Source organism: Lagopus leucura, unplaced genomic scaffold, assembly GCF_019238085.1.
Source record: "Lagopus leucura isolate 7727_CA_CO unplaced genomic scaffold, USGS_WTPT01 Super-Scaffold_100049, whole genome shotgun sequence".
Lineage (NCBI taxonomy): Eukaryota > Metazoa > Chordata > Aves > Galliformes > Phasianidae > Lagopus > Lagopus leucura.
Window position 1 is genome coordinate 512,403 of NW_024962295.1, and position 26,019 is coordinate 538,421.

Consider the following 26,019-nt stretch of genomic DNA (forward strand, 5'->3'; position numbering starts at 1 on the left):
TTTAGTAAGAATCTAGAAATACGCTTTCTTTTCCCCAAAATACAGTTTGTTTATATTTAAGATCACTCGAGGACCTGTAAAGTACATATCCTCTCTTTTTTCTTTAAATCATTTTAAAAGACCAAACCCAAAGAACGCTTGGGGTACCACAATCCATGATTTTTAGCGTGCTACAGAATTCAGCATCCATGGGCTCTGTGTTCCACCCTCAGGACAACTAATGGAGCTGTCATCGAGTCAGTGTTATTTTGGAATGCACTCTTTGCTGTATTGCTATTAGCAGAATAATTTTAGTACTTGTGGTTAATTTTCCTGCCATTTCTCCTCGCTTCTCCTAGCAAGCCTGTCCTTATGTTTCCAGACAGCTATGATAGCAGTTTGGCAACTCCCCTGGTTCTGACCATGTAACAGCCTTGGTATTTATACACACAGTGCTTTGTAGATGAGAAAGATGTTATCATATCCCATAAATGCTGCAAGAAACTGTATAAAGAGGACAATACCAACATTTTTTTTTTCCCATTATGATTTATTCTCTACAATACTTCATTAGAGGATAGAGTTCCATTATTTACACTCAGAAGTTATTATATAGGTAGGAGGCAACCAAGTGTAATACAAAGAATTGGTCTGACATCTGCACTGAAGGTCAAAAGAGGTCTCCTGCTTTAAGGAAATAAATTAACCCCAAAATAACTCAAAACAAAATGACATGTAGTTTCCAGAATACAAACAGAAAACAGCACTAATAGTCAGTGAAGATTGCAGATGTAGGTTAATGTACTATGAAAACAAATTATCCTGTGCAAAGGTTAAAACGATCTCTTAGATTTCTTACAGAATTTGTCTTTATTTCTTATAAATTGTAGATATGTGATATTTTGACCATAAAACCTTCCCAGACTGAAGTGATCTCAGTTGAGATTGACTATTAAACATGAAAAGAAGTAGTTTAAGAACCTCACAGCGGAAACATTCCAACACTGACAGACTCCAGTGATCAAAGACATTCTCCTGCATTTGCTGTAAAACAAAGACAATTCGTACTTGCAGTGAGATTATTTCTCAGCTGTGGCTGTCATGAGAATAAGCCCTTCTAGACCAAAAGGCACTTGCTTCTAAGGATGAGTTAAATCCACATCAAACCAGGTGACAATTGCTTGACAGGGAGTAGTTCTAAACTGCTGTCCCCAAAAAGTAACCACAGAAAAAATGTTGAGTCACTGATTTTTGTTACCTCCATCTGGAGGCAAATCAAAGTGCATTTTGTTTCTAGTTCTCTCCTTTCATCCTTATGCATAGCTGCCACGTAATGATCTAGAAATGGGATTATTTCCCGAGACCACCTGTCCTTGTCATACATTTTTCTGAGCTAATTTCACTAAATCGACACACTTTTCAACTGATTTCATAGCTGGACCCTTATGGGACTAAAGCTGAGAGGGCCTGTTTCTAACACAGCAGACCAGTGGTTCTGATTTGCTAGCTTCTCTTCTCACTGCAGCAAGACAAGAACACAGTACGTATTTAGAGGCTTTTTTGTTGCTGTTTTTTTAGTCCAGACTGAACAGGGAAATGGAAATGGGAGAGGATAAGGCTTCCCCAGTGCCAAACCACCCAGCCCACCTCAAGCTTATTCAACCATGTCACTCAACCCGAAAATTCTGTTCTTTAGAAAGGACAGCTGACCTTCCCCACTCCACCCCTTCGTCATCCCCTACTGCAATAAAATGACATCAGGAAAACACTGTACACTGGTGAAGACGCAGAACAGGGCAAATGCTTGAAAAAGAAAAGAAGAGTTGAGAAGCCTGGCACTATATGCCTGCATGACCAGTCTCACTGAGCGTGCTCAGGGGTGAAGTTTTAGCACCATTTTTTTTGCTCTTTTTAAACCTTTATGAAATTAAATTCTAACATAGAACACTTGAACAGTAATGAGTGTAGCCCTATGTATTGTACTGTTTGACAGCTGAACGGTGGTGAATGGTATTGTCCAGAGCTGACCCCGTCCTCCCTCATCACTCCAGGGCACCTGGGAGAGTAATTACAAACCCCTCGAGTTCGTAACAAGACCGATTTATTCTCAGCAGCAGGAAATGGCAAAACAATCCCTTCATCTTCAATTGCTCTTCAACAGCATCGCAAGGGAAAAGCGGCAATTTATAAAAACGACCCAGTACAGGAGGAAAGCTGGGTCAGTATTGCACAGTTATCCAGAACAGGGCTCCCTCCTTTCCCTCATGTCTCTCTCCCCCCGGCAGCAGGAGGACGGGACACCACCGTGAAGCAAAACCACCCAGGCTTGTTTTCTTCTCTAGGACCAGAAAGAGCAGCAGCACGCAGTCCTGAGCTTCCTACCAGCCTTTTCCCTGCCTCGCCAGGGGTGAATTTCAGGCTCAGAACAGCAGCCAATTTTAAAAGCCATTATTACCACACACAAGCAAACTCTAAAGGTACGTGTGACCAAATAGCCACCACTCTGTTATACACTTGTATTTTCTTTCCTGATCATTGCTGACCCTCCAGAAATGTTTCCGAATTGTTGGAACTCCAGTAACTTCATTGACAGAGTGTCCCTTAACAACACTGCCAGACAACTGGAGAACACATCTTCTTCTTAGAACACAGTGTTTCTTGCAGTCAATGACAGGAGAAGAAATACAAAGTGCACGTGAGTGTCATACAGTTTAGGGTTTCCCCACTCACTGCCTTGATGTGGTAATGAAAGAGCTGTACAATATATGACCAGCAAAACTACACAGCTTCATACAGCAGGCCCACCGTAGACCAGAATACTGACAAATCTCAAGATTGATAGTCACACTAGCAAAAGTGGCTGTCCTATGAAAAGGAAGGTCCCCAAGACAGTTTCTAAAGAAATTTTAGTCACTTGTCTCCCTTGTATGACTACAGTCTATTCCCTGCCAACCCCTCCCCACCCCCAGTCAGGCTCTCTTAAAAATTCTTGACACAAAACAGGGCAGTAACAGCAAAGACTGTCCAGGGTACACTCAGGTTACCTTGTCCTTCATGTACACAGCATGACAATTTGCACTCCTACAGGCAAAACTGCATTCTATTTCATAGCAGGCTACATTACAAAGCACCACCTAAAAAACCCAGCGAACTGTAAACCAAAAGGAGTTCTAGGGAATCCATCTACAGCGGGATCTGAGAATTAGAGCCTTCTAGGGCTTACTTAAATAACAGATTCATCTGCAATACCACCCAAAGGATTTTCACATCTTTAAATGCTTTCTGTCTGTGAGGATGGGGTGCTATCCAGCTGTTCAACCCTCTCTGTATTGTAACGTCCACCTGTGATGCGCGGGGACAGCAATCAGCTCTTGGTACACAACAGATACCAGAGGTTAAAAAAAATTAAAAAGAACCTAAAAAATGTTTTATTGGACTCCGTTGCCCAGGCTGCCAGGGGAATGCTCCTACTTGATCTGGGGGGCTTCCATAAGGAACAACTCAAGCTTCCAGAGTGTCGGTAACAAACGCAAACAGGTCGCTCTGAAGTGGCGCTTTCACTCCTAGAGGTCTTCTGCACCTCACGACAGTTCGTAGGCATGGAGCTCCAATCCAACTAAATCCCCACTTGGAGGGAAGGCTGAGATAAGGCTTGGGCCCCTGAAGTTCTGTCACGCTCTCATCCTCCCCCCAGGTCAGCTGGAAGGCAGACTTGGCAACGGAAGCTAGCATCATAAAATGGTGCAGTAATAGAAGTAACTGGACCAGGAAGAAGAGGCGTCTGCCCCGATGATGTCGTAGCCATTGGCAGCAACTGGGGGGTGGGACTGGTCATGCAGCCGTGTGTCAGGAGTAATGATTGTAGAGGGGAGGGGCATGAAGAGTGCCATTCTGGAAACAATGCTGACGAGAGGCCATGTATTCCGCGTAACTGATTGTCACCTTCTCACTGCGGTACCTGTGGACACAGCATCAGAATAAAAAATGGCAAGAGATCACACCGCGTGCACTGGATTAAGTACGTTCATCCCACGTCACCTTCTGGATCATCCCCAACAGTGAGGAGACACCCCTAGCTTCAACAGCTACTTTGCTTTCTGTCACCTTATGCAATAGCCTGGATAAACTTTACAAGCTTTATTTAGCTTTACTGTGCCAAAAGTTGAGCTCCGTTCAAGATAATCAAAACAAAGAGGACTCCTGAAGTGGCATACAGGAAACAAATGATCAACTTGTATTCTTTTTTATCTACTTCCTGCAGAGAAAAAAAATGGGGGCATGAAAAATTTGCTGGAAGCGAAGACTCAACGTTTCAGAGACTAAACTAGCAGCGTTCAAGTATTATTTACTTGTTGGCTGACGTTCACACTTGAAAAGCCAGTGAAAGCAGAGCGGGGTGAAAGGAGATGTACTATAGAGTACGTGTCACTCGGTCCATGTTCTACAAACAGAATTCACAAAACGTGAAGTCCCTTCTGAGAGACCCAGAGGCACTTCTAGCACACTGCACGAAAGAACTTAGAGCAGCTGTGAATTACACTGAGTCCTCCTGGATACACCCCCTACTGCCTATACCACCTTCTAATGAAAAACTTCATCCTATCCTCTCCTTAAAAGACAAAAGAGCCTGAAACCTACCCACCTCTTTTCCTCCAGAGGTGAGGAACGAGACAAATTACTGTGTTTCCACACAAAACCCGAATGTCCAAATTTTTATTAACAAGGGGAGTTGAAAACAACAGCTGGGAGTGTAGGAAAACAAGCAAACTCTAAAAATCAGCCAGATGTGAGCATGGTTTGGCTGGAAGACAAATCACCTCCATCTATCACCTCCAAACAGCTACACCCTCCACTGATCAGCATGTTGAGAAAAGGAAGTCTGTTGTGAAAATACAGAAGAATCAACCTTTTAATAAACCTGCAGCGTTCTGCTTCCTTTGATCTCATGACTGCACTGAAAAGTAGCGAGAGCTTTCTCACAGTTCTAACCTCAATCCTGCACAGACTGAAGACGTTGCACTTCATTCCATACACATCATCTGCCTAACACGTAGAACTGATTTTGTCTTTCAGCCTCTACCTATCTCCCGATAGAAGCCTGAAGACATACATACACCTGGCCCAAATAAATTGAATCATCCACAAAACACCATGAAATAAAACTTAAAGGCAACAAATACATCACCTTACCTGGTGAGTTTAATCGTTTTCCTAAAGTCATTGGTAATCGGAGCCTTAAAGCCACCTTTCCTGAGTAAGGAGTCTATGGTCTGGATCTGATCCCAGTCTGATGAAAAAGAAACACAAGGGAAACTTTTCAACATAAAAATGACGTTTGAAGAAAAGAGGAGATGCATTAAAAGGCCGCTAGAGAAGCAAACAACTAAACAGGAAACTCTGAACTTTAGAAATGCCAGTGCCAAACTGGGCGTACACGATCTTATGCATGCACATTACCTGCACATGCCAATCCCTTTTAACTCATATTTGAACTGCAGTGGTCTATAAAAACAGTAATCCCATTTTTTCCATATGACCTCTCTTCTTACAAAGGTCCGTGCCTTGCCTCTGTTGCAGAGACGCCAGACTGTTTTATCACGTGCCACTCAGTTTTAGCTCTTAAGACTTAAAGTAAGGTAATACTTAGCTTTACACAGACAAATTGGGATCAGCCTGATGCTCTAGTGATAGCACAGTGCACTGCTATGTGAGAGATCAGAGTTAAAATTCCTACCTTAGTCTTTTGCCCCAGAGCCAGGAGGATGCGACCACTCCACTCTGCTAGGTGGAGGAAAGGAGGCAATATTTTGAGCAGTTACCATGGTGACCACTACTATATTTGAGTGGGAAGTGTGCTCCAGAGGGGCCCTGTTTCCTGCCCTCATCTGGAGGATGCTACTTTAGCAACAATGAGGAGGAAAGGAACTCTCCTGTTGGTACTGTGCAGTCTGCAGTTATCCTAGTTGGTGGAAGAAACATAGAAGAGGAAAGATGCAATGCTAAATGAAGCTGGAAGTTCCATATTTTGAGATCCTCTATTTCTTAAGCCCTAAAACATTTTTTTTTACACTAAGATAAAACTGTGCACAGATGTGGGATGAGAGAAAGGCCAGATGAAAGCCCAACAGCAGCTGTATCAGGTGTCAGTTATCCAGATTAAGCCTGGTGGATCCAAGGCACCACTATGAGGAGAGCATTGCAATCCAAACCCAAAATCCACAGATTTATGTTACCCAATTCTGTGACACAGCATACTGGCACGTTTAGCTGTCATCTCAAACCCACCTTGTTCCTTAGCAACCTCAGGTAAATACGTGGCTGTGCGTTTGACACCTTTCTCATTGATGAACTCTATTCTGATCCCATGGATCCCAACCTATAGATGGAAATGAATAGCCAAATAAGAGGTGTTTGCTACCACGACCACAGTTAATGACTGATTTTTCATTCATGCAACACTGTGCATTTCTCTACCACTGGCCTCCCTGCCACCTCTCCAAAAGAAAGTCTTCTCAGAAGTCTGGCTGTTTGCCATCTCTCACACTGGTCCAGCAAGACAAGAATCTAACAAAGACTCATATCGAAGCTAGCCCAACCACAAAGTCTATTCATAAAAATATTCTTTGAGCTAAGCATACTTCTATATAAAATGTCCCAAACGTGTTTCTTATATGTCAGGTTTTAACTATCTTTTATTCCTGATTTCTGTTTACAGCATCAAAGCACTTCCCAGGCTTTTACATATATATATGCACACACCTAAACCTACTTCCTATTGGACCAAATCCATAAAATACTTTCTTTGCCACTTGTACTGCCATTCAGATCCCCTCCCAACCAATATCATACTATCAGCCCATCATCCTCCTCCCTTCTACTTTCCCAGCCCCACGTTTCTATGCCCAGTTTGGTTCCCCATACACCCCTGTAACGAAGGAGACACATCACTATGTACTAACCCGAACCCGAACGGAACGAGTGATGCAGAGTTCCAAATGCACCTGTTCTCACCTCCCAGTCCAAGTAGTCACTGGCATCCTCAAAGTTAGTGAGGAGGGAGACAGAGCAGAAGAGTTTGGGCAGCTCCTCGCGGGTCAGGGGTGGAAATCGGCTGTCCTTAAGTGCACTAAGAGAAGAGAAGATATATTGCCTAATCTGAACGCTCAGTGAAACCCTCAGATGCTCAGCTGTGCCTTGTAGATTATACCTCTTTGAAATCTACTTTTTTCTTTTTTAATTTGCCACTGCAGATAAAGTGATTTGCATCTATTCATGACTAGTTACAAGCCTCCTGATGCTGTCTTCCACTTACTGCAAGTGGAGAGAAGTCAGGGGCCACATGACACATCAAAACTCCTAGTATATAAGACAGATTCAACGTTAGCTTTAAAATGCTGACCAAAATTCACCTGGTGCAAATCTGTTGCCCTACATCCTGATGCATTACCTCCCCCTAAATATCACACAATTCTCATGTCGAATTTGCCGTGAAGCGTATTAAAATTAACTATGTTAACCCAATAAAATGACTTAACTTTGAATCCTCACAGATCCTCAGCAAGTTAAACTACTTTCAAGTTCATTTGATTTTCAACATAGTTACCTGGTTAATGTGTATTCCCTGAGTCCTGAGTGAAGGTTCATGGCTGAAAAGGTCCCAATACAGCCACGAAGCCGCTTGTCTCGCCCCGTCTTCCACGTCACAAAGAGTGGACTGGAAAGGCAAGAAACAAGAAATACTTCACTCTCTAGAGACAGACCTTTCAGGGGAAACAACAGGTACAGAAAAGCATGTATGCACACGCTTCCTTTCTCATCCTCTCTGCAATAAATCCTATCAGGCATGCCTTCTCAACCAGCCGCCTTACAGTATAAATGAAAAAGACATTTCCAAATGCAAAATGCATTTCTCCTCACTCCTTTCCAGCACACTTCCTTATCTCCACCAGCACCTTCCTTTCTAGACCACACAATTTTCTGATGAGTAAGATTTGACCCCACTCATTAAGCTCTATGAGGAACAACCTCACTTACCAGCATCTGGTAGCCTACAGGACAACCAAAACTCATACAGGAGATGAAAAGTAGATTACTCATTTGTAGCACCTCTGAAAATGAAAGCCCTTGAATGGTCTGCATTCCACAAACCATCAATAATTCAGGTTTGCAAGAGAAGAATAAAACCACTGCATTGTTCCAACCCCAAAATGCATTTTCCCCATCTACTCATAGATTTACAGCCGTAACAGTAGATTCTCAAAGTCAGCAGGCTCATTTCAATCTATTAAGCTAACAGCCGCAATAAAACCCTCAGAAAACATGGAATTTTTAACAACAATATTCAAAAGGGCTCTGCAAAGACATAAACAGATAAAGACGGTGAATACCAGGGGCAAAAAGTTCACTTGTACAGAAGGGAGTGAAATTGCAGACAGCTGGAGAGAGAAACAGGAAAGAAAGGATAATGGTGGCTGAAGCTCTACAAAAATGTTGGAACAGCTGGAAAATCGTGCAAGGCAACTGATGATGCTGATCTAATGGTAAAAACAGGGTAACTGAGCTTACTTGTTATATTACAGAGTATTGAATGCAAGAAGTGGTCACTCAGAATTCAAACGAACCCAAATGTAAGGGAGAAAGTTGGTCATCAGTGATACCAAACGTGTGGATTCCTACTGGACTTCATGATGATACGACAGGAAAACACACAATGTTAAGAAAAGCTTCTTCTGAAATCAAAGAGGTATTACCAAGAGTTCTAGAACTCAGGTAGAGCTCCTGAAGACAGGACTGATTCTACATCCAAGCAGACGCAATACGTTTCCTCAAACTCTTGAAGCAATGCATTTTTGCAGTAAATGACACAAAAAATACGGAGGGATTCTGTTTGGATAGCAAAATCAGCATGGAGAGGGGATGATTTCTCAAACACAGGCAAACAGATAAAAAAATCAGAACCTTTTATGACTCGCAGTGACAAAGCAATGTCCAGCGCTGTTACCTGGAGCAACAACAGAACCACAAGACCAGATCACAGCACAGACCCAGCATTCAGGATCTAATTACCAGCTGTGACCAACAGCAGAAATGCCACCCTAAAGAGCAAACAGGCTTTAGGAAGTGAAGAGGAAATGGAAACATTCTTCAGCAACCATCAGCAACCTCGTGGCTCTGTGATCGAGGAGGGGAGTTACTGCTCTCATTTTCCAACGACACTTCAAGGTATTTTCAGGATATCGTTCCTCTCTATTTTCATCCAACCACCATATGTTGAAACAGAAAACAGACACAGAGCTAAGGAAATACATGACAAAGCTTACAGTTAAAAAAAAAAGGCAGTGAGCTTACAGAGGAGATTTCTGAGACTCATTATTGTCACAGGCTCGGTGAGAATTTAGCTTAATCTAATTAAACTTTTGGAACAATTACTTCGCCCAAACAGAAGAAAAGGAAGGGAGAAGGTGAAAAGCACTGCTGACAGAATACAAATGTAAATTCCTTCTCTTCTTGGATTCACATCACAGGTTCACATTTCCAATTCACCTCTTTCCACTTTAAAAAAGCTTCCACTAAGCTGTGACACGGCTTTCTACATCTATAATAGAAGAGATATTACCAAGAAGGACAAGGTAATTGCATCCAGGAGGCCATCATATTTTTAAAAAATCTCATTTTTAACAGGTTTTGACTGTGCTCATAACAACCGAGGCATAAACAACGTGTCTCATTTCAAACAAGTTGATAAAATTGCACTGTTTTAGTTCTTCACTGTATAAAAGACGTTTCTTAATGTGAGGAATAAATGCTTTTAGCAAATTACAGGCACTGATGACAGGAATTGTTCTACAGCCCATTCCAGAAAAGTGCCTTTCCTTTACATCTTCAGAGAAATCTCAATAATCTTTCGCCCACAGTCACCCAAGAGCACGTTCTGATCCTCTGCAGCCATACCCCCACAAGATCAGGGCAGCCACTTCCCTCTGGTCACAGCTCCCTATCCACGCACTGTGCTCTGAGCAGGCTGTGCTGAGTGCAGGGCAGCTACAATGGGAGTTAAAGTAGCAAAACGTGGGTTGTGGGAAGCAGTATGGAGCTCCCATTACAGAAAGAACTGCTGTAGTACAGACGTCACAATGCATGTATGTTATTTTTCCTGCGTGGCAACTAGGAACTTGCACGGTTTTGTTCTGAAAACAAAACAAAAGTTCTGAAGTCAAAGAAGGAAGCAATTAACTATTTCAAAACCATCATTTTCTCAGTAAGTTGAATAACAAAGGCAGTATTTTCTTTGTTTGCCGAGTTAATGCAGAGCTGACCACCTTTTCTACACCCATCTGCGAATGTCTGTTAGTGTGTGTACAAGGTGCTGTGCCCCACAGGGACCCATCAGCACCACCACAACCACCCACGTGTGCACCTACCCTCCCTGGATGACCAGCATTTCCAGCTGATTTCAGACCATAACAGTTACAGTTACGACATCACACTCCTTATTCAGGATCCCAACCATCACAAGCACTGCCTTGGTGGTCCAGCTCCGAAAGATCTGCTGTCTGAGAAACAGCCCAGGAGAAACCTGGGCAGCTCTCTGTTCCTTCCATCAGCATTCTCCTTCTTGTCTCTCCCGAGGGACTTCTGCTGGATATATCTTTGGTTTTGCTGGAGCGATGATTTAAAGGCCTTCAAATTTATCAGCGCTGGAACGCTCAGTGAATTTTAACTTCTCAAATGGGGGCTCACAATTCAAGCAGCCAACATTTCTGAAACAAGGCCCCTTGTGAAACTCATCAACAGAAAAGTGATCTAATGCCAAAAAAATGAAGCCATATAAAAATAATCTCTTACTGATTACGGAACAGAATGCCACCACCTTTGCATTTCGAGCAACAAAATGAACAAATCATGCTCCTTTTAGAAAACAACAATTAGTTCAGGTATGAGAAACATCAGCTGACAGATTTCAGTCTGGGGATGCCCTGCAGCTATTCTGTACTCCAATCCAGAGTCTGTCTCCATTCACTTGTTCTTACAACATTAAACAGCTTAGCCTGCAGTAGCATTCAGAGCATGTACCTATAATCCTGCTGGGATAATAACTGCATGGATACACAACCTACATCCACGGTGACAGCCAGTGAGGTGGGGAGATGCTCACTGCAAGGAAAAGTCCTTGACCTCTTTAAGCTGCTGTTCCTTTACATCAGTTTAAAATTCACTCATTTAAATTAAGGGTGGCAACACCTTCCTATTTGATCTGTTGTTCTGGAGGCGGCCCCTTGAGGGACATCAGAAGTTCTATTTGCCATTGATGTTTTCCACATAATTCTTCATCCAAACATTTTAATGACATTAACATTTCCACACCCACACATTCAACCTTCAGATAAGCATTAGGTAAATCTCACAAAGAGAAATGCCATGTAACTTTCAGAAATCCTGCTCCTTGCTTCTTCTCATACCCATCTCCTTTCTTAACCTTGCTATCATCCTTGAAAGCGAACTCCCAATTTTTCCCCATATTGTCCACCCAGTACCATCTCAAAAAATAATTGTCAGATTTCAGTTCCACAGCTTGAAAACGTTCGATTCCCCTCCCTACTAAATCCATTAGCTTGGGTAACAGAACACACCCTTGTGTGTGTCCTTGTCCAATTCTCTCTAGCTCAGCTGCTGTTTTGGGATCAGCCAGAAACTTGCTTCAACTGCTTACTTCACTCCTTTCCCAATCCGCCAGCAAAAAGTCCCTTCCCTTGTCCTCAGTGCCTGGTATCAGAGGCAGAACACTCTTCAAATTAATTACTTTATTTCGTTGCTTTCTGTCAACTGTTTAATTTCAGCTTCAGTTGTTTTAGTAGAATTTTATTAAGGCATGGTGTGGTTAATTACTTGCAGAGCAAGAAGCCTTGCAACGAAGAGAGCCAACAGCAGCAGTGTAATCATGAGGTGGACCTGCACTCCTCAATAAAAGCACGGATGGCCTCATGCAGTGCGTCAGACCACGAGCCAAAGCAGCACCGTAACTCCTCACATCCCTGCCCAGCTTGCCTTTAAGACTAGGCCTATTCTCACGTGAACACCATGCCAGAGCTCCACCAACTTTAACAGAGTATCTTCACTCTCTCACCCAGCTACAGGGCATCCTTCCTGCGCCTGGTAGGCTGAGCAGAACGTCCCTTTCCTCTGTCTCCCCAGAGGAAACCCAGCCGCCCCCCCGGCACCCCGACCCCATCACAGCTCTGAGCGCTGCTTTCTCCACTTTCCTCCCGCACACAATTTACTCACTAGGGGTCATTGGTAAATCGAGGAAGTCGTGGCTGAGGGAAACCGTAGAGATGACAGTAGAGTACATCGAAGCAGTAGCAGCACATCTCCGCTGTCACCACCAGGTTCTTGGTGCTATTGGCAGTTCCATTGGGCCGAGTAAGCGGGCTCAGAGCTCCTGAAGTGGGATTCATTCGAGTAATTGGGGAATTTCCTGGGCCCAAAGTCAAGTCAGATACGTTCTCCCTTCCATTATTCCCATCTGTGTGCTGGTGGTTCTGAAGAGGACCTGAACTGGAGCCTGGTACAGTTGTGGCCTGATTCCCATGACTGTGCGTTCCGCTCCCGGACAACTTGGGCTTCTTTACCCCACAACAGCCAGCTGCCAGCTTGGGCTCAAGGGGAGGAACACAGCGTCTTTTTCCCATCCTGCTTCAAAACTTGCTGCCTGAAGCACTTGCAGAACCCTGGAAAGGAGGAGGGAAATAAAATAAGCACTACACAAAACAGTTTCTAGTGGAAAACCAACAGCTGCTTCTTTGCCTATCAAAGTTGTCAGCTTTGCTTTTCCAACAAAAAACAGAAGAAAATCCCTCCAATGTGCAACTTGCCCCATGCCTCTAACACAGAGGGAAAACCAATCCAAGCAAGCAGAATAAGTACATCTACATCTGAATCAAGAGTAATAGACAGGAGGAAATTGTGCTTCTGAGCTGTTGGGACAGTTTGCCAAACACTCTGAAAATAGGCAGCTCATCACAAAAACAAACACCGCAACAAAAAACAACCACACCACCAGAACCAGCCTTCCCATAAAGGGAGGAAAGCTGGGAAGAGTGAAAGGGGAAGAAAAAAAAAAAAAAGAGACTTGAGACTATACATCTCATTCAATAATCTTGCAGATCATCCGTTCCCTCCAGATAATGGCTACACCAATGGCAAACTGCTCCACAGCCACGGCTGCATCTCCCTTCCTCCTTCAGCAGCAGGGTGACAACTCCTTTGGCCTACACCCCAGGGTTTGGGCTCCCAGGGCTGCTGCCCTCACTACAAAGCAGCCCAAGCAGGGCACAGGGAAAACTACGAGCTCTGAACAACTGCTCTGTGAAGAACAGACTGCTGCCCAGACCCCAGGAGCCAGCACCTGCGTTAGCTTTCTAGGACTAATGAAATCAGCAGCGCCCAGAAGCAGACAGACGAGGTCAAGATACACAGGAGAGGAAGAGCTGAAGATAAGCACAGCCTGAGAGGAGGGAAGTGGTAAGTGCAGAAAGCAGATACGTGCATAAAAAAGCAGAACTGATAGAGAACACCAACTCAGACAGCACGAGAAGGGATGGGACAGAGGGAGGAAAGCATATGCAGATTCTCAAGGACCACACATCCAGTGGAGGAATTTATTGACTGTAATGCTGCCATCACTGTGAGATCTGGGCGCACAAAGGGAAAAACAGACCCCTATTTATCAAACAGGGCTAAAAGAGCCGACGTCAAAGTCACACACAGTACCACGAAGACCTGGAAGTCACATCCAGCTCCTGGAGCACCGGGCTGCTGCCTCAAGCACCGCATCGCCCATCTCTCAGCTGTTCCAAATAACTCATTTGCGAAACCAGAGCCCTTACAGGGGAAACCCCAAACCCACACAGACGCACAGCAGTCCCTGACCCGGCAGCTCCCTTCCTTCTGTGCCGCTGCCACATCGCCGGCTGCACCCGGCAGCTCCCCGGCACGGCGGCAACGGGACGCGCGGAGCGACAGATGTTCGCTCTGCCTAAAAAACCCTCGACCCGACCTTTTCCAAGGATAACCCGCATAGGGCACGGCGACCTAAAGGAGCCACCCCGCTTCCTCCGAGCTTTGCCTCGGGGACCGAAGACAACAAACAGGAAGAAGAAAAGTTGTGCCGCCGCAGCCAAGGCAGAGCGGCTCAGCCGGTCCGCACACGGCAAAGCGCCGCGCCCGCCCTTCGCTCCCTCGCTCCTCGTCGAGCACCGGCGCTGTCCCGGCAGCGGGCTCGACCCGAGGCAGCCCCCCAGCCCCGCCTCACCCCTCCCGGAGGGCGGCACGGAGCCGCACACAGACGGACCGCCGGACCTCGCCGGGCCCACGGCGAGGCGGACGCCGGCCTGCGGGGCTCCCGGCTCCAGCCCGGCCGCTGCGGGGCGCTGTGGGACGCGGCCCCCGTGCCGGGCGGCCCTTCCCACCCTCGCGGCAGCGGCGGCGGCGGCTGCCCACCTCCTGCCCCGTCCCGGGCCGGGCGCGCTCCGCCTCTCCCCTCCTCAGCCCAATCGCCGCCGCCGCTGCTGCCCCGCCGCCGCCGCCGCCTGCCCCGGCTGCCGCCTCATGGAGCCATGGGCCCTGGCGAGGCTCCCCGGAGAAGCGGGCCCGGCGGGCGTGAGGGCGGGCAGGACCCGCCGGGAGCCGCGCTTCCCGGGGCCGGCGGCAGTGAGGGGAGCTGGAGGACTGGAGCGAGGCCGAGGGAAGGTCCTCCGCGCTCCCGGCAGCCTCCTCCCCGCCTGTGAGGTAATGAGGGAAAAATGCACATAGTCCGCCAGCTTCCCGTCGGCCCCGCGGCAGCGGAGCGACCATAGAGAACAGAGGGCGCTCTGCCCGCCTCATAACCATAGATACGCCGACTTCCGCTCCGCGCCAGGGACGGCCTCTTTCCGCGTCACGTGACGGGCCGCACGTGCGAGAACAAACAGCGTCGGGGGCGGGAGGGACCGCGGGAGGGCGGGGCCTCAGCGTCAGGGAGCTCCTACGCCCCCGTCCGCGCGTCCACCTCCGTGGGGCGGAGGGGGGGGGGGGGGGGGAAGACCCCGGTCACGTGGTGAGGATACCGCTCTCCCATTGGTTAGCGGCCGGCGTGACGGCACCGCGGAGGAGGGATGCGGAGCTGTGGGAAACCCATTCCGCGGCGGCGCGCGGGGAGCCGTGCGGTCTGCTTCACGAGCCCGCGGGCGGGAAAACGGTGAGAGGGCTCCCGGCGGGGCTGGGCCGCTCGGAGCCCGCCGAGCTGCGTGGGAACGGTCGAAACTGGCGGGCAGCCCGTTGAGGGAGGGAATCCCGCCTTCCCCAAGCCACCCGTCGCAGCGGGAGCGGGGTGCCATGTTGGCCTCCTGCAAGCCCAGGAAAGGAGCGGCGATGCGAATCACTTCCCTCTTCGGCACAAGCGGCCATTCCCGCATGCGTATTCCCTCCCGCTGGCTCCTTTCAAAGCCTTAATCCGATTTTCAGTTTAAAGACAGAATAGTTCCGCTGGCACAAAGGTACGCGAACCGCTCACATACAAAAACCTCCAAGTCCTTTATTCATATTTGGGATGTATGTGGTACATAAAATTAACGTTACACCAGCTACAGGAAGCACCCTGCTGCAGGAGGTACTTCAAAACAAGCATCTCAGAGCACCCACAGAGACACACACAGACACTACAAAAACCACTTGGAAATTATTTCCCACCCCCCCCCCGGCACTTCCCCCCCCCCACACTTTTATTTTTTGTTTTCTTTTTAAAATTGACAGCTGGGACCTCTGACCCACTGAAGGCTCTGAACACGGTGCAGTGGCACTGGTTTTAAAAGGCTCCTTCACTGGAAGGGCAGAAGAACTGAACGGGGCAACGGAAAGCAGTGTTGTGTTCAGTGCTTTAAAGCATGGCCATCTGTGCTCCCACACGTACCCCACCCCGTTCACCCTTACTCTACATTACAGGAGAGCACTGCCCACCACACTGCATCGCTAGTTCCAATTAGTAGGCACTGATGCATCAGGAGGGTTAAACAAGTGAGACTGCAAAGACTTGAAAAAGGAATGAGCCTGAGAGAAAGCGTTGTTCGTTATGACAGATCACTGACAATCCCTTCAGGTCACCAGGCTTTACATGTCCATCTGTTGCCATCTGTTCTCTAAACTCATCCTTTTTATTCAGATGCTCTGCTTAAAAATAAACTCAAACTACAAAAAGTCTCAACTCCGTTCTGTACATGTTCTCCATTTCCAGAGTCATTATTCTGGCTTTAGACCTTCTCCTTTCGCTTTAATTTGGATACTTTCTTGACAGTTCCATTCTTGTTCAGAAGCTTCAGAACACGATCCTTGTGATCCAAGACCTTCAGCATCGAGTCCCGAGCCTCGTTAATTTGATCCATCACAAGTTTACACCTCTGCATATTCCCCTGAAATGAAATACTATCATCACTAACAGCAGACTAAATAGTCAACACAAACTACCTTTTTATAAAGTCACCATTAAATGATGACACAGGAGAAGTGGCTTTCTTTTTTTTTTTAAGCCAGACTTAGCACTTCATCAGAAAATATCCTGCTGCAATTACTAAAGGTAGAACAATTCTTCTGAGCTTAGAGGCCATAGGAGCCTACCTGTATCAGCTCATTGATTCGATGCAGGTCGTCATCAGTTGCTGCCTTTTTCTTAGGTATGAGCCCCTCCTGTAAGGCAGTCAGTCTCTCGTACACATCACGCTCCAGGTTTGTCTAAAAGACAACAGCACTTCATGAGAAGGTTCACCACCAGGCCAGAAAAAATCTGCCCACATTAAGAGATCTACGCAGAGAAGACAAAAATCCCTCTCAGCTGCTCATGTTAGTAATTCAGAAGATGGAGCCTCTGATGTTGAGTGTGGCACTATTGTTCTTACTAAACATCCTATTTACAGGATTGCTCCACTTCTGAACAAACATGGAACCTAACCAGAACTGTTTCCCCTGTCTCTCACAATACTATTCCAGGAATGCAGAGGTTTTGGGGAGTTTGGTGCTAGAATGCAGAGCACCTACCTCACCCCCAACCTGAAACAGAAGCATCCAGGAATGTGGATCAGTGCTGCCTCCTCAGATCAGCCGCACCATCCCAAACAGACGCTTCTTCAGACCTGTGCATCAGCAGGAGGGAGTTGCCAATTTTGATCATCTGTACAAAATACATCAGCTCTTATGTCTGGATCAAAATCAACACTAAGTTTCCAAGCCACTTACGCCACATTCCTGAGAAAGGGGAAAGCGTGTCCCACTCCCTTTGGGCACTACACACCAGCTTATGGCATCCCTGTGTCAGGTTGAGCATGTACTGAGCTTGTGAAAACATCCTGCCTTACAGAGCTCCATGTTCCCCGTGGTACAGACAGCTGGCACGTCCCATGCACCTACCAGCTGCAGCAGCTGTGCCGCACAGAGATGGACCTTCCACCCTTGTGCACGGCAGGATACACCCTTCTGATTGGCAATCTCCTGTAGCATAGCTTTCTTCTCTTCTGTCGCCAAAAAACACAAACACATGTTCAAGTTTCAGGAGTCCACCAGACCTCTGTTCTCAAACAAAAACTTCAACCTAGCTCCTGCTTTCCACACATCCAAATAAGTAAGAGTCAGCAACCCTTTGACTGGGACAGGAAAATAACTACTCGTCTGCCATGTTACCCGAGGGCTGCTCTCACTCATCAGTGGGTTATCTGTATTTTCAGATTTTGTTTTCAACTACGTTTTTTCCTTTTTCTAAAATGTAGTGTTGTTTCAAACACTGTACACGAAGCAGCCAGCAGTCCACTTCACACTGCTGACATACATATCTGCTCCTTCCTTCACGTCTTCACACAGTTGAAAAACCCAGTCTGCTTATAGATTCTGACATAAGCCAAAAAGCCCGAAGGACAGAATCTGATCTCAATTTTTGTCTTACTAGAAAAAAACGTTCCATAGAAACCCACCAGACCCATCTGTTAGCTCGTAAGACTCGTTACTCTAAATTGGGAACGTTTTGATTACATTGGCAGGATTGTTAGGCAGTACGAAAGCCTGAGTGCTAAGCCATAACATATCACCATAGAGTCTGCTTAAGAATTTCTCTAGGCAGTTTCTGTCCTTGTACATAAATACATTTCTCAGTAACCTAAGACTTTACACTAATTAGACAGATAGACGGTTGTGTCTGATTCTATAAAAGGGAAAATCCTTCCCTTTTCTTCTCAGCCTCGAGAAAGATTGAAGCACCACCTAGCTAACCAAGTCATTAGCTCACATGACTGACACTTGTTCTCCAAACTGTGAGCAAAGCCTTCCTGTAGGGCTGCTTATCAACATCAGCCAGCCAAGACTGTTTCTGAGGCACCAGCCGTGTGCCGAGTGCCCGGCTTCAGGCAGCACACCGACCTTTCACTCGCACGTCGCTGTATCTCTGGAAGTGGTGGTAGGCGGCTTTCCAGGGGTTGCGGTAGTGGCGGAGCAGCGTGATGGGCGGCCTCGGACGCACAGGGACATACCTCACACCTTCTTCATCTGCAAAAGGATTCACAGATAGCTGCGTCACTACCTGGAGCAGGTGGAAGTGGGAGATCAGCACAGCAGCCATTGTGACAGAAAATGGATGAGCGCTGTGTTGTACAAAGTCCCCAACGTCACCATACGGAGGAGCAGGTATTTGGAGTCTGCATTATTTGTATTTTGTAAGCAGGAGAATTACAGCGTGCCTTCCTTGGGAAACAAGTAAATACAGACATTCAGAGGAGAAGAATGTCAGAGATGACATTACCTATATATTCCTTGGGAGGAGACTTGCGCTTCTCTGCCTTCACCAGCAAGCTTTTGGCAGTAGATTTCTCATCATCAGTGCTGTTTGTTTCCATCATGTCCCCTTCCTCTGTGGAGATGACGTGCTGCTGCTTACGGGGCTTTTTCCTTGGGGAGGCACCAGGTGGCAAATCGCTTGGAGGCATCGAAAGGTTGTTGGCCAGCAATGCCAAAGATGGAGAGACAGTGCTTGTAGTCAATGGAGGGACTGCTGGGAGGAGAGAAAGGAGAAGAACCTCAACTATCAGTAGCAAAGAGGTAACAGTACCATGTTTTAACACCATCTCTTTCAGGGCATTGTGAGAAGCATGGATTCCACCACAGATGCAGTTCACCTCTGTGTATATGAGGCCAGGTACTAAGCCAGGGCCCATCACCAGGACAATGCCTTTATTCTAACATCCTCAGAACAAAAAATGACAAGAGACTGATCTCACTCAGTTCCTTCATTTTCAAGGCTTGCAGCAATTGAATGCTATTGAAAAGGAATCTGTGCTAATATCTCCCACATGGTAAGTAAACATCTTTGAATTGATCTTTCACCACAGATCACAGTCAAAAACAGGCAAGTCCCCTTGGAAATGCAGGTAGAGTCAGATGTAGTCAAAGCACAACTGCAGTGCTCTCCTTGCAAGTGTGCTTGTACTGCCAGGCCAACAGCCTATGTCAGCAGGCTACTGTACAAATCAACACACTTCTGGAGCATGGTGGCATAGCAGCAGGAGCTTGAGGGAATAATAATCCTTCACATTTGCAGGGAAGAGCTCAACCAGCCATGACTGAAGCAAGCATGCCAGGTGATACGCAGCAGAATTTCTGGGATGAAATCTCAACTGAGATTAACTGTACTGATTTGTATTATACCAGCACTGCTGCTGACAGTGTTCTAAGCATGCAATTCATACAGACTCTTTGCAACTGGATTGTTTGAAAATGAAGAAAGCAGTCCCAAACCCGAGTGGTTTTCACAGGAGATGGCAAATAAGAACTTAAAAGATGTTTGCTTAGTTGCTATTCTGCAGTTCTTAGTACTTGAGACAGGAACCCTCTCAGATACTGCAAGCCCTTTCCTCCTAGGAGTTACTAACTTGTGTCAACTGGCAGCTTAACTTAAGCCTTTGCTTTCCATTTTATTTACTGGGCCATTAAGACCTCATACTCTGCTCACACAGCATGTCATACCTTAGTCACGCCACCAAAACCAAGTCCCATGCTCTATACTGAAAAGCAGTAGGCAGGGAAGAGGACTGTAAAAAGAAGGCATGAAGGAACCCCTCGACTTGTGTTCTGTGCCACCATGGAAGAGATGTCATTCCACTGTCAGGTTGCTTGTATTGAGACAGTGGAGAAATTAGGATTTCAACGAGAGAAACACCTCAGTGCTTAAAAACAACCTACCAGATACCGGTCGCATTATGTCCATAGGTTCCACCTCCTCTTTGATTTTTATCTCTGGCACCACAGGTCCCAGCACTGCTGAAAGGGCCCCGCTCACGGTTGCTGGAGGAGCAGGTGCAGCTACAATTGTGGTAGAAGTCGGTGGAGCAGCTGGGACGGCTCCTGGAATGGTGGACAGAGCTGCTGCAGGCTGCGAGGTGGGGCTGGCTGCGGCAATGATGGTTGGAATGGCAGAAGGGGGCTGCTGGGAGGAAGGAGGGACTGCAATGGTGGGCTGCTCGCTGCCTTGGTTGGACACTGCCTCCATAGACACTGTGACAGGGGTGGCCATGGACACGTGAATCTCAGGTTTTGGCTTGGCGCTGTGACATTGAAAAGGAAAGTAAAACAAGCTGATGTCAGCTGCATTTCAGTCACGACCTTCTAGCACAAAGTAAATGAGCCCCGTGGACTCTGATCAGTTTTTTCCTGTACAGTAACACCTGGCTGTAGTAGCTGGAGAGTGTTTCATCTCAGCTGTGCTCTCTTCTAACCCCTTTGTGTAAGGTGCTCTTCTCTTCTAATGTACAAGCAAATCTCATGACTGACTCCAGATGGCTTCAAAACACTCGCAAAAGGAGCGATACGGTTTCACAATGCAAACAAGCAGAATGTTTACCAAAGCTGTATGTCCCTCATCCTCTCTGCAAGAGCTCACACTGTGGGCTGGTAGTTTTAAATCAGTGACTTAGAAAGCCACTGGATACAACTGAAGCAGGCAGAAGATCCATTCAACTTCCTCTAGCATTAATGTCAAAGAATTATAAGGTTCCACAGCACAGCCTTTAACACAGCATGGTTATTTTCTTGTCACTATCCTCACCCAAGCTCATAACCACATCCTTTAAAGGCCTACTGCCTCAGCTTCGTAACAGAATCACGTCCGTTCAAAATCATCACACTGACAAATATAAAGCACCTTTCACCAAAAAAAGCCCAAACACCACAGATCAGACACACCAAAGGAAGCCAGTGCAATGCAGTTGGTTTTCTGCCTTACCCAGCAGGCCTCGGTGATCCAGACGTGCTCCGCATAGTGTTCTCAACACGTGTGCTCGCTACTTCAGGTGGCTGAGGTGGAATTAAGCTTTTACGGACTGCCAGGCTGCAAGACAAGGGCAGATCTAAAGTTCCCACCTCTGACACAAAGATAAATACCACTGAAAGTAAAGGAATCAATCCTCTCCTGCCAAACCCAGGATAGAAGTCAAATGCGTCTCTGCACTCACTCTAACTGATCTGCTACGGAAAGTCTTGTTTTTAAACCAACCCTCTAAGTTTTATTTTCTTTAAAGATAAGAGATTGGTTGCTCTGGCTGAGACTCCCTCACATTTGGGGTTTCTCCAAGAAACACCAGCCTTACTTTCACCTTGCCAGTCAGCGCATCTTATTGAGACCGCCAGGCTCTAGATGTGGTGGCTGGAGGGGAAGGGAGATCTGGCCACACCAGTGTCCTGCACAAGCCCAGGACAGAGCAAACTACCTGGAACTAGGCAGCACAGCACTAAGACAGGCAACTGCTTTACTTGGTTGGAGTAGACTGTGTCAAAGCCTGGCTCCAGGATCTCCAAACCCTGCATGTGGATGTTAGACAGCTCAGTCCTGCATTCAGAAAAACATTTAAGAGACTTTTCAGTCCCCTGTGAGGCTGAAAGAGAGACTGCCTTCCAAATAATCAGCCTCTCAAATGGAAACATTTTTCAGTGATCTACATCTGCTTCTTTAATTAATGCTTCATTTTTACAGCTTGCAACTTCTCTGCTTTAAAGGTTTCCACCCAAACGAAAAAAACCAAAACCAAAACCAATTTTAGCCTCATAGAACATATCAGCTCCAAACATTTTCAGTCTTTAGTAAGGAGGAAGTAGATTGTTAATTCTAATGCTTTCTCCTGCCTCTTTTATTCAGGCATTTAAAATTAAGCCAGAGAACATGAAGTATTTTAAGTGATTCCCTCCCCTTTTCCTAATCAGTTTTCACAGCAGGGTACTAATCCATCCTTACTATTCATCCACAGACTCTTCCAAGAAAAGCATTGAAATCAAAGCACAGATTTCTAATTTTAGTAATTGACCTCTTTGGATTTGAGGTTTTCTTGCTTAGATTAACAAAACCCACTTTCCCTTAAAAGGTCACTTTCGAAGCTAGAGACATCTTATTACAGAGAGGAAGCAGCAGCTATGATCTGTCCTGGAGGAGAAGAAAATGGGTTTCACAGATCTGCAGATCACTTGCATCCACTGCTGACCGTATAACCTGCCCGGACTTTTCCTATTCACATTAAGATACTTCCATGTAGCTGGGCTAGATTGAACAGAGGTGTCATTTCTGTGTCCCCCCTTCAACCTTACTCACCCATCTGTGGTTGGCTTCTTGCGGAGGATGCTCGGGCGTGGGGAAGAGCCCTGTGCTGGGGCACTGGCACTCTGGCTGTGGGTCTGTACAACTGTAGTCGCTGCAGAAGCAGTGTTGAAGGTGTTGCTAATAGGGTTGGCTACAATGGTGGCTCCATCTGCCAGGACTACTGCTGGGAAGGATGGATGTTGGCAGAGCGGAGAGAACAGAAGAAGAAGGAGCAGTTACTGAAGGAGGTTTGACAACAAAGCAGGTGTTTGCAGAACACATGCTGCCCCTCTGCTCCTTTGACTCGCTCAATATTCAGCTGTAGCACTTTCAGACTACTTCATAACTAACACCTTAACTACTAGCACTCTGCTGTCTAGGCCTGCTGCAGGGCAGATGGTAACTGCCCCTTGTCTAACAACTGCTGGCTACAGAAATACTTTTACCAGAAGAAGGGGAAGACAAAAATTGCTAGGGAGGTCACCAACACAACGGGTCTGCTGGTGGAGGCCATGTGGCAACTTAGAGCTGGCAGCTCATATTCTGAGCTTCTTGCCAAGCCCTACTAGGAAAACAAACATGCAGAACAACAAGGCAGGGAGTCACACTGGTATCTGCCAGCACTGCAAAGAGTGGATGCTCTTGGCTGCTATTTTCCCCTTCCTTCAGTCCATCACTGGGATTTGATCACACCAATCTAAACTGGAGGTACCTCGCTGTATTTTACTGCTGCAGTGACCCAACACACAGCTGCAACAGTTCAGTGAGGATCTGCTTGTAAATGGCTCTTCCCACAAGGCCGTACTGAACTGCTGAACGCATTGTCAAGTTTCTCCTGCTCACATAACCCATCCAATGCTACCCATACGTTCTACCCAGTGTGCCTGAAGAACACAAATGAGTTGCATTCACTGAGTATTTAGTGAAAGAGAACACACACAGGGATGTATCTGGTGTTGAGCATTGGCACCGCTCGAGATCCACCACACAAAGTCATAACCCAGAGTTAAAGGAAGCCCTTGAGGCAGAGCACTGCACAGGAGTTACGGGTTCTGACCACTCACCTGAGGTCTTGGTGTCAGCCTGGGGCTGCTGAGCGCTGATGGGCGCCGGCTGCAGCCCCTGCGTGCCAATGGGTGCAGCTGGGTGCAGGCCTTGAGTCCCAATTGGTGCTGGCTGGATGCCCTGGGCACCGATGGGCGCTGGCTGGATGCCCTGGGCACCGATGGGCGCTGGCTGGATGCCCTGGATGTGGCGGGCGTGGGATGCATCCACAGTCATCAGCTGCATGGGGTTGAGGTGCACAGTGGATGCCACCCCCACACCCGTCTGCGCCGTGATGGCAGAGTTGGGCGCCTGGGCTGAAACTGCGGGCAGCAACATGGACAACTTGTCAGGCCTGGCCTGGCCCTTCAGCCCCACCACCTCTCACCCCATTGGTACTCCCAAAGTTAGTTTGAAGCAGGAATGAGTTTGAGAGTAGAGAGGCCGCGTTGTCTCCACGTTGCTTGAACTTTTTTTCCCCCCACCCCACATTGCAACAAGGAAGATCAAGGTTTGCCTTAAAGTCACGCTAAGGTTATGTTTCTAAACCCAGTCTCAGAAACCTGTGTGCTATTTTTGCTCACTACAGTATTTTTTTCATTGCTTATTTTTACACAAAGTCTCCAAGCACCAATAGTTGGCACTTTTCCTGCTTAAATACACTAGAAGCCTAAAGGAATTCTTTTCAAAATACAGTCTTCCATAGAACTCATTACATCAATTAATAAAATTAACATCTTCGGCTGTACAAAAGCACATGGAGAAGACAGACCCAAGTGTAAGCACCTTAAAACACAACTCACTTCCCACATCAGCAAAACAGCTCCCCTTCACACAGCTGGACAAAGTGTTCTGACCCAGAATGCAATCTTATCTGACTCAGAACAGGCAATTACAGACTGGGCCCCACAGCTAGAATGAGCACATAATCCATGTGGTGTTCCCAGTGAGGCACCTACAGTTAAAAGTTCAATTAGTTCATTTGAATGTACAGCTCTAAGCAACTGTGGTTGCATCTTTCCAGGTCTCCCACAAGGTGTGCTGCACTTCTCACAGGGAGCATTTAGCAGCCACACTGGACTACCTGTGGCTCTCCAGAGCTCCAAATGTCACAGAACAGCAACATCATTTCTGCAGCCATGCACAGAATGAAGTGCTAACTTGCAACGCTCAGTTTATCCACTAACAATTGAGAGCCTTCTCAATGGAACGAGCTGGTTTTGTCACAGGATTTCCACCAAGTTCTTGTGCTGACCAGTCCCTCTAAAAACTAAGATACAGCACCAGGTCCACAGAAACGGCTTCTGCTTACCACTTCTGCCAGGGGTACTCTAGGTGAAACACTCGTGGTGGAACTGTCCATCCAACAAAGTCATTTTGGAGGCTGTGTAAACACAACTGGCTCTTGGAAAGCCAAAGCTAACATCCTTCCTCAAAACACACGGGTACCTCTCAGATCAGTGATCTTTTAAGAAGTTTCCTCTGTGCTTTTAGCTAAGTCCTCCACGGCTGTCCTCAGCATAGGTTTGCATCCCTCCTTGTACCGTGTTCTCTGCTTTGAAGTATCACCAGTTACTGCCCTAATTAACACCTTTAATTGACGCTTCAAATCAATGTAATAAGCAAAATACCTCCGGCAATGAAGAAAGGTCATCTTTTTTAAAGATTAGCGTTAGCCTATCGTTGGCTCCATATGCCACCAACACTGCAACTCCTAATGGTCTGCTTTGGGGACTCGCACGATGTTCCAGTGGCAGCATGAATGACTGCTGTGACATCTGTCCTTGCTGCCCAGCAGCACACTGCTGTTCTCCCCCCCACCAACTGAGTGCAGGACAAACAAAGCATTTCTATCCAGGGCTCTGAAACCATTCAACCACAGCCGTCAGCTCCCAGTAACACTGCTCAAAATGCAGGAAGGTACAGAAGGAAGCCCCTCTGTCCCTATCCCAACTCATCCAATCACCCCAAAGCCCATGACTTACAGTCAAGATCTGAAAGTTGACAGTGAAATTAAAGCTTCAGTGTCATTAACAAAGAACAGACCCCAGTAACACATCAATTCCCTACACATATTTTCCCAGTCAGCAAATGGACTCTGCAACCTCCACGTCCTTCCAGGGCCACTGTACTGGTCAGGAGTAACACGCCACCAGCAGACACACCATGAAAACCCAAATCAGGCATCTCCTTAGAGTTTGGATTGTGGAAATCACCACATCTGCCCTAAGCTACTCAGCAAGGTGAAGTGCTCCAAGTTTTTGCCTCAAGAAAATGACCTTAGTTTGGGATGACAGCATTTGCTCACATAATATGTGATTGGTTTTTTTGTTTTTTTTTTTTTTTTTTTTTTTTTTTTTTTTTTT

General features: G+C 46.6%; 2 protein-coding genes across 8 annotated transcripts in view; both read right to left on the reverse strand.

Annotated features, from left to right (window-relative positions):
* Positions 1 to 508: 508 nt before the first annotated feature.
* Positions 509 to 14,563, reverse strand: AMMECR1L (AMMECR1 like). Of its 4 annotated transcripts, none has more exons than XM_042885361.1 (7): positions 14,479 to 14,563; positions 12,262 to 12,707; positions 7,583 to 7,693; positions 6,991 to 7,105; positions 6,265 to 6,355; positions 5,170 to 5,266; positions 509 to 3,937 (listed from the first exon to the last, which is right to left on the reverse strand). In XM_042885361.1, the coding sequence occupies exons 2-7, from the start codon at positions 12,666 to 12,668 to the stop codon at positions 3,826 to 3,828; spliced, it is 933 nt and encodes a 310-aa protein (XP_042741295.1). In that variant the 5' UTR covers positions 12,669 to 12,707; positions 14,479 to 14,563; the 3' UTR covers positions 509 to 3,825. The 4 variants fall into 4 exon arrangements, 3 of the variants coding, with proteins under 3 accessions (XP_042741295.1, XP_042741297.1, XP_042741294.1); XM_042885363.1 differs by lacking the exon at positions 14,479 to 14,563 and adding an exon at positions 14,291 to 14,368; XM_042885360.1 differs by lacking the exon at positions 14,479 to 14,563 and having other exon boundaries at positions 12,262 to 14,188.
* Positions 14,564 to 15,734: 1,171 nt separating this feature from the next.
* SAP130 (Sin3A associated protein 130) overlaps positions 15,735 to 26,019 on the reverse strand; it is a 19,284-nt gene continuing 8,999 nt past the window's right edge. The window contains exons 13-21 of one of the 4 annotated variants that reach the window (XM_042885369.1): positions 23,674 to 23,976; positions 22,622 to 22,790; positions 21,266 to 21,370; positions 20,227 to 20,588; positions 18,791 to 19,039; positions 18,412 to 18,537; positions 17,413 to 17,516; positions 16,627 to 16,740; positions 15,735 to 16,421 (exon numbers count right to left, since the gene is read on the reverse strand). In XM_042885369.1, the coding sequence (XP_042741303.1) occupies positions 16,263 to 16,421; positions 16,627 to 16,740; positions 17,413 to 17,516; positions 18,412 to 18,537; positions 18,791 to 19,039; positions 20,227 to 20,588; positions 21,266 to 21,370; positions 22,622 to 22,790; positions 23,674 to 23,976 (1,691 nt within the window). In that variant the 3' untranslated portion in view covers positions 15,735 to 16,262. Of the gene's footprint in view, positions 16,422 to 16,626; positions 16,741 to 17,043; positions 17,177 to 17,412; positions 17,517 to 18,411; positions 18,538 to 18,790; positions 19,040 to 20,226; positions 20,589 to 21,265; positions 21,371 to 22,621; positions 22,794 to 23,673; positions 23,977 to 26,019 lie in introns of those variants that run through there. The other 3 variants (XM_042885370.1, XM_042885368.1, XM_042885371.1) reach the window with 3 other exon arrangements.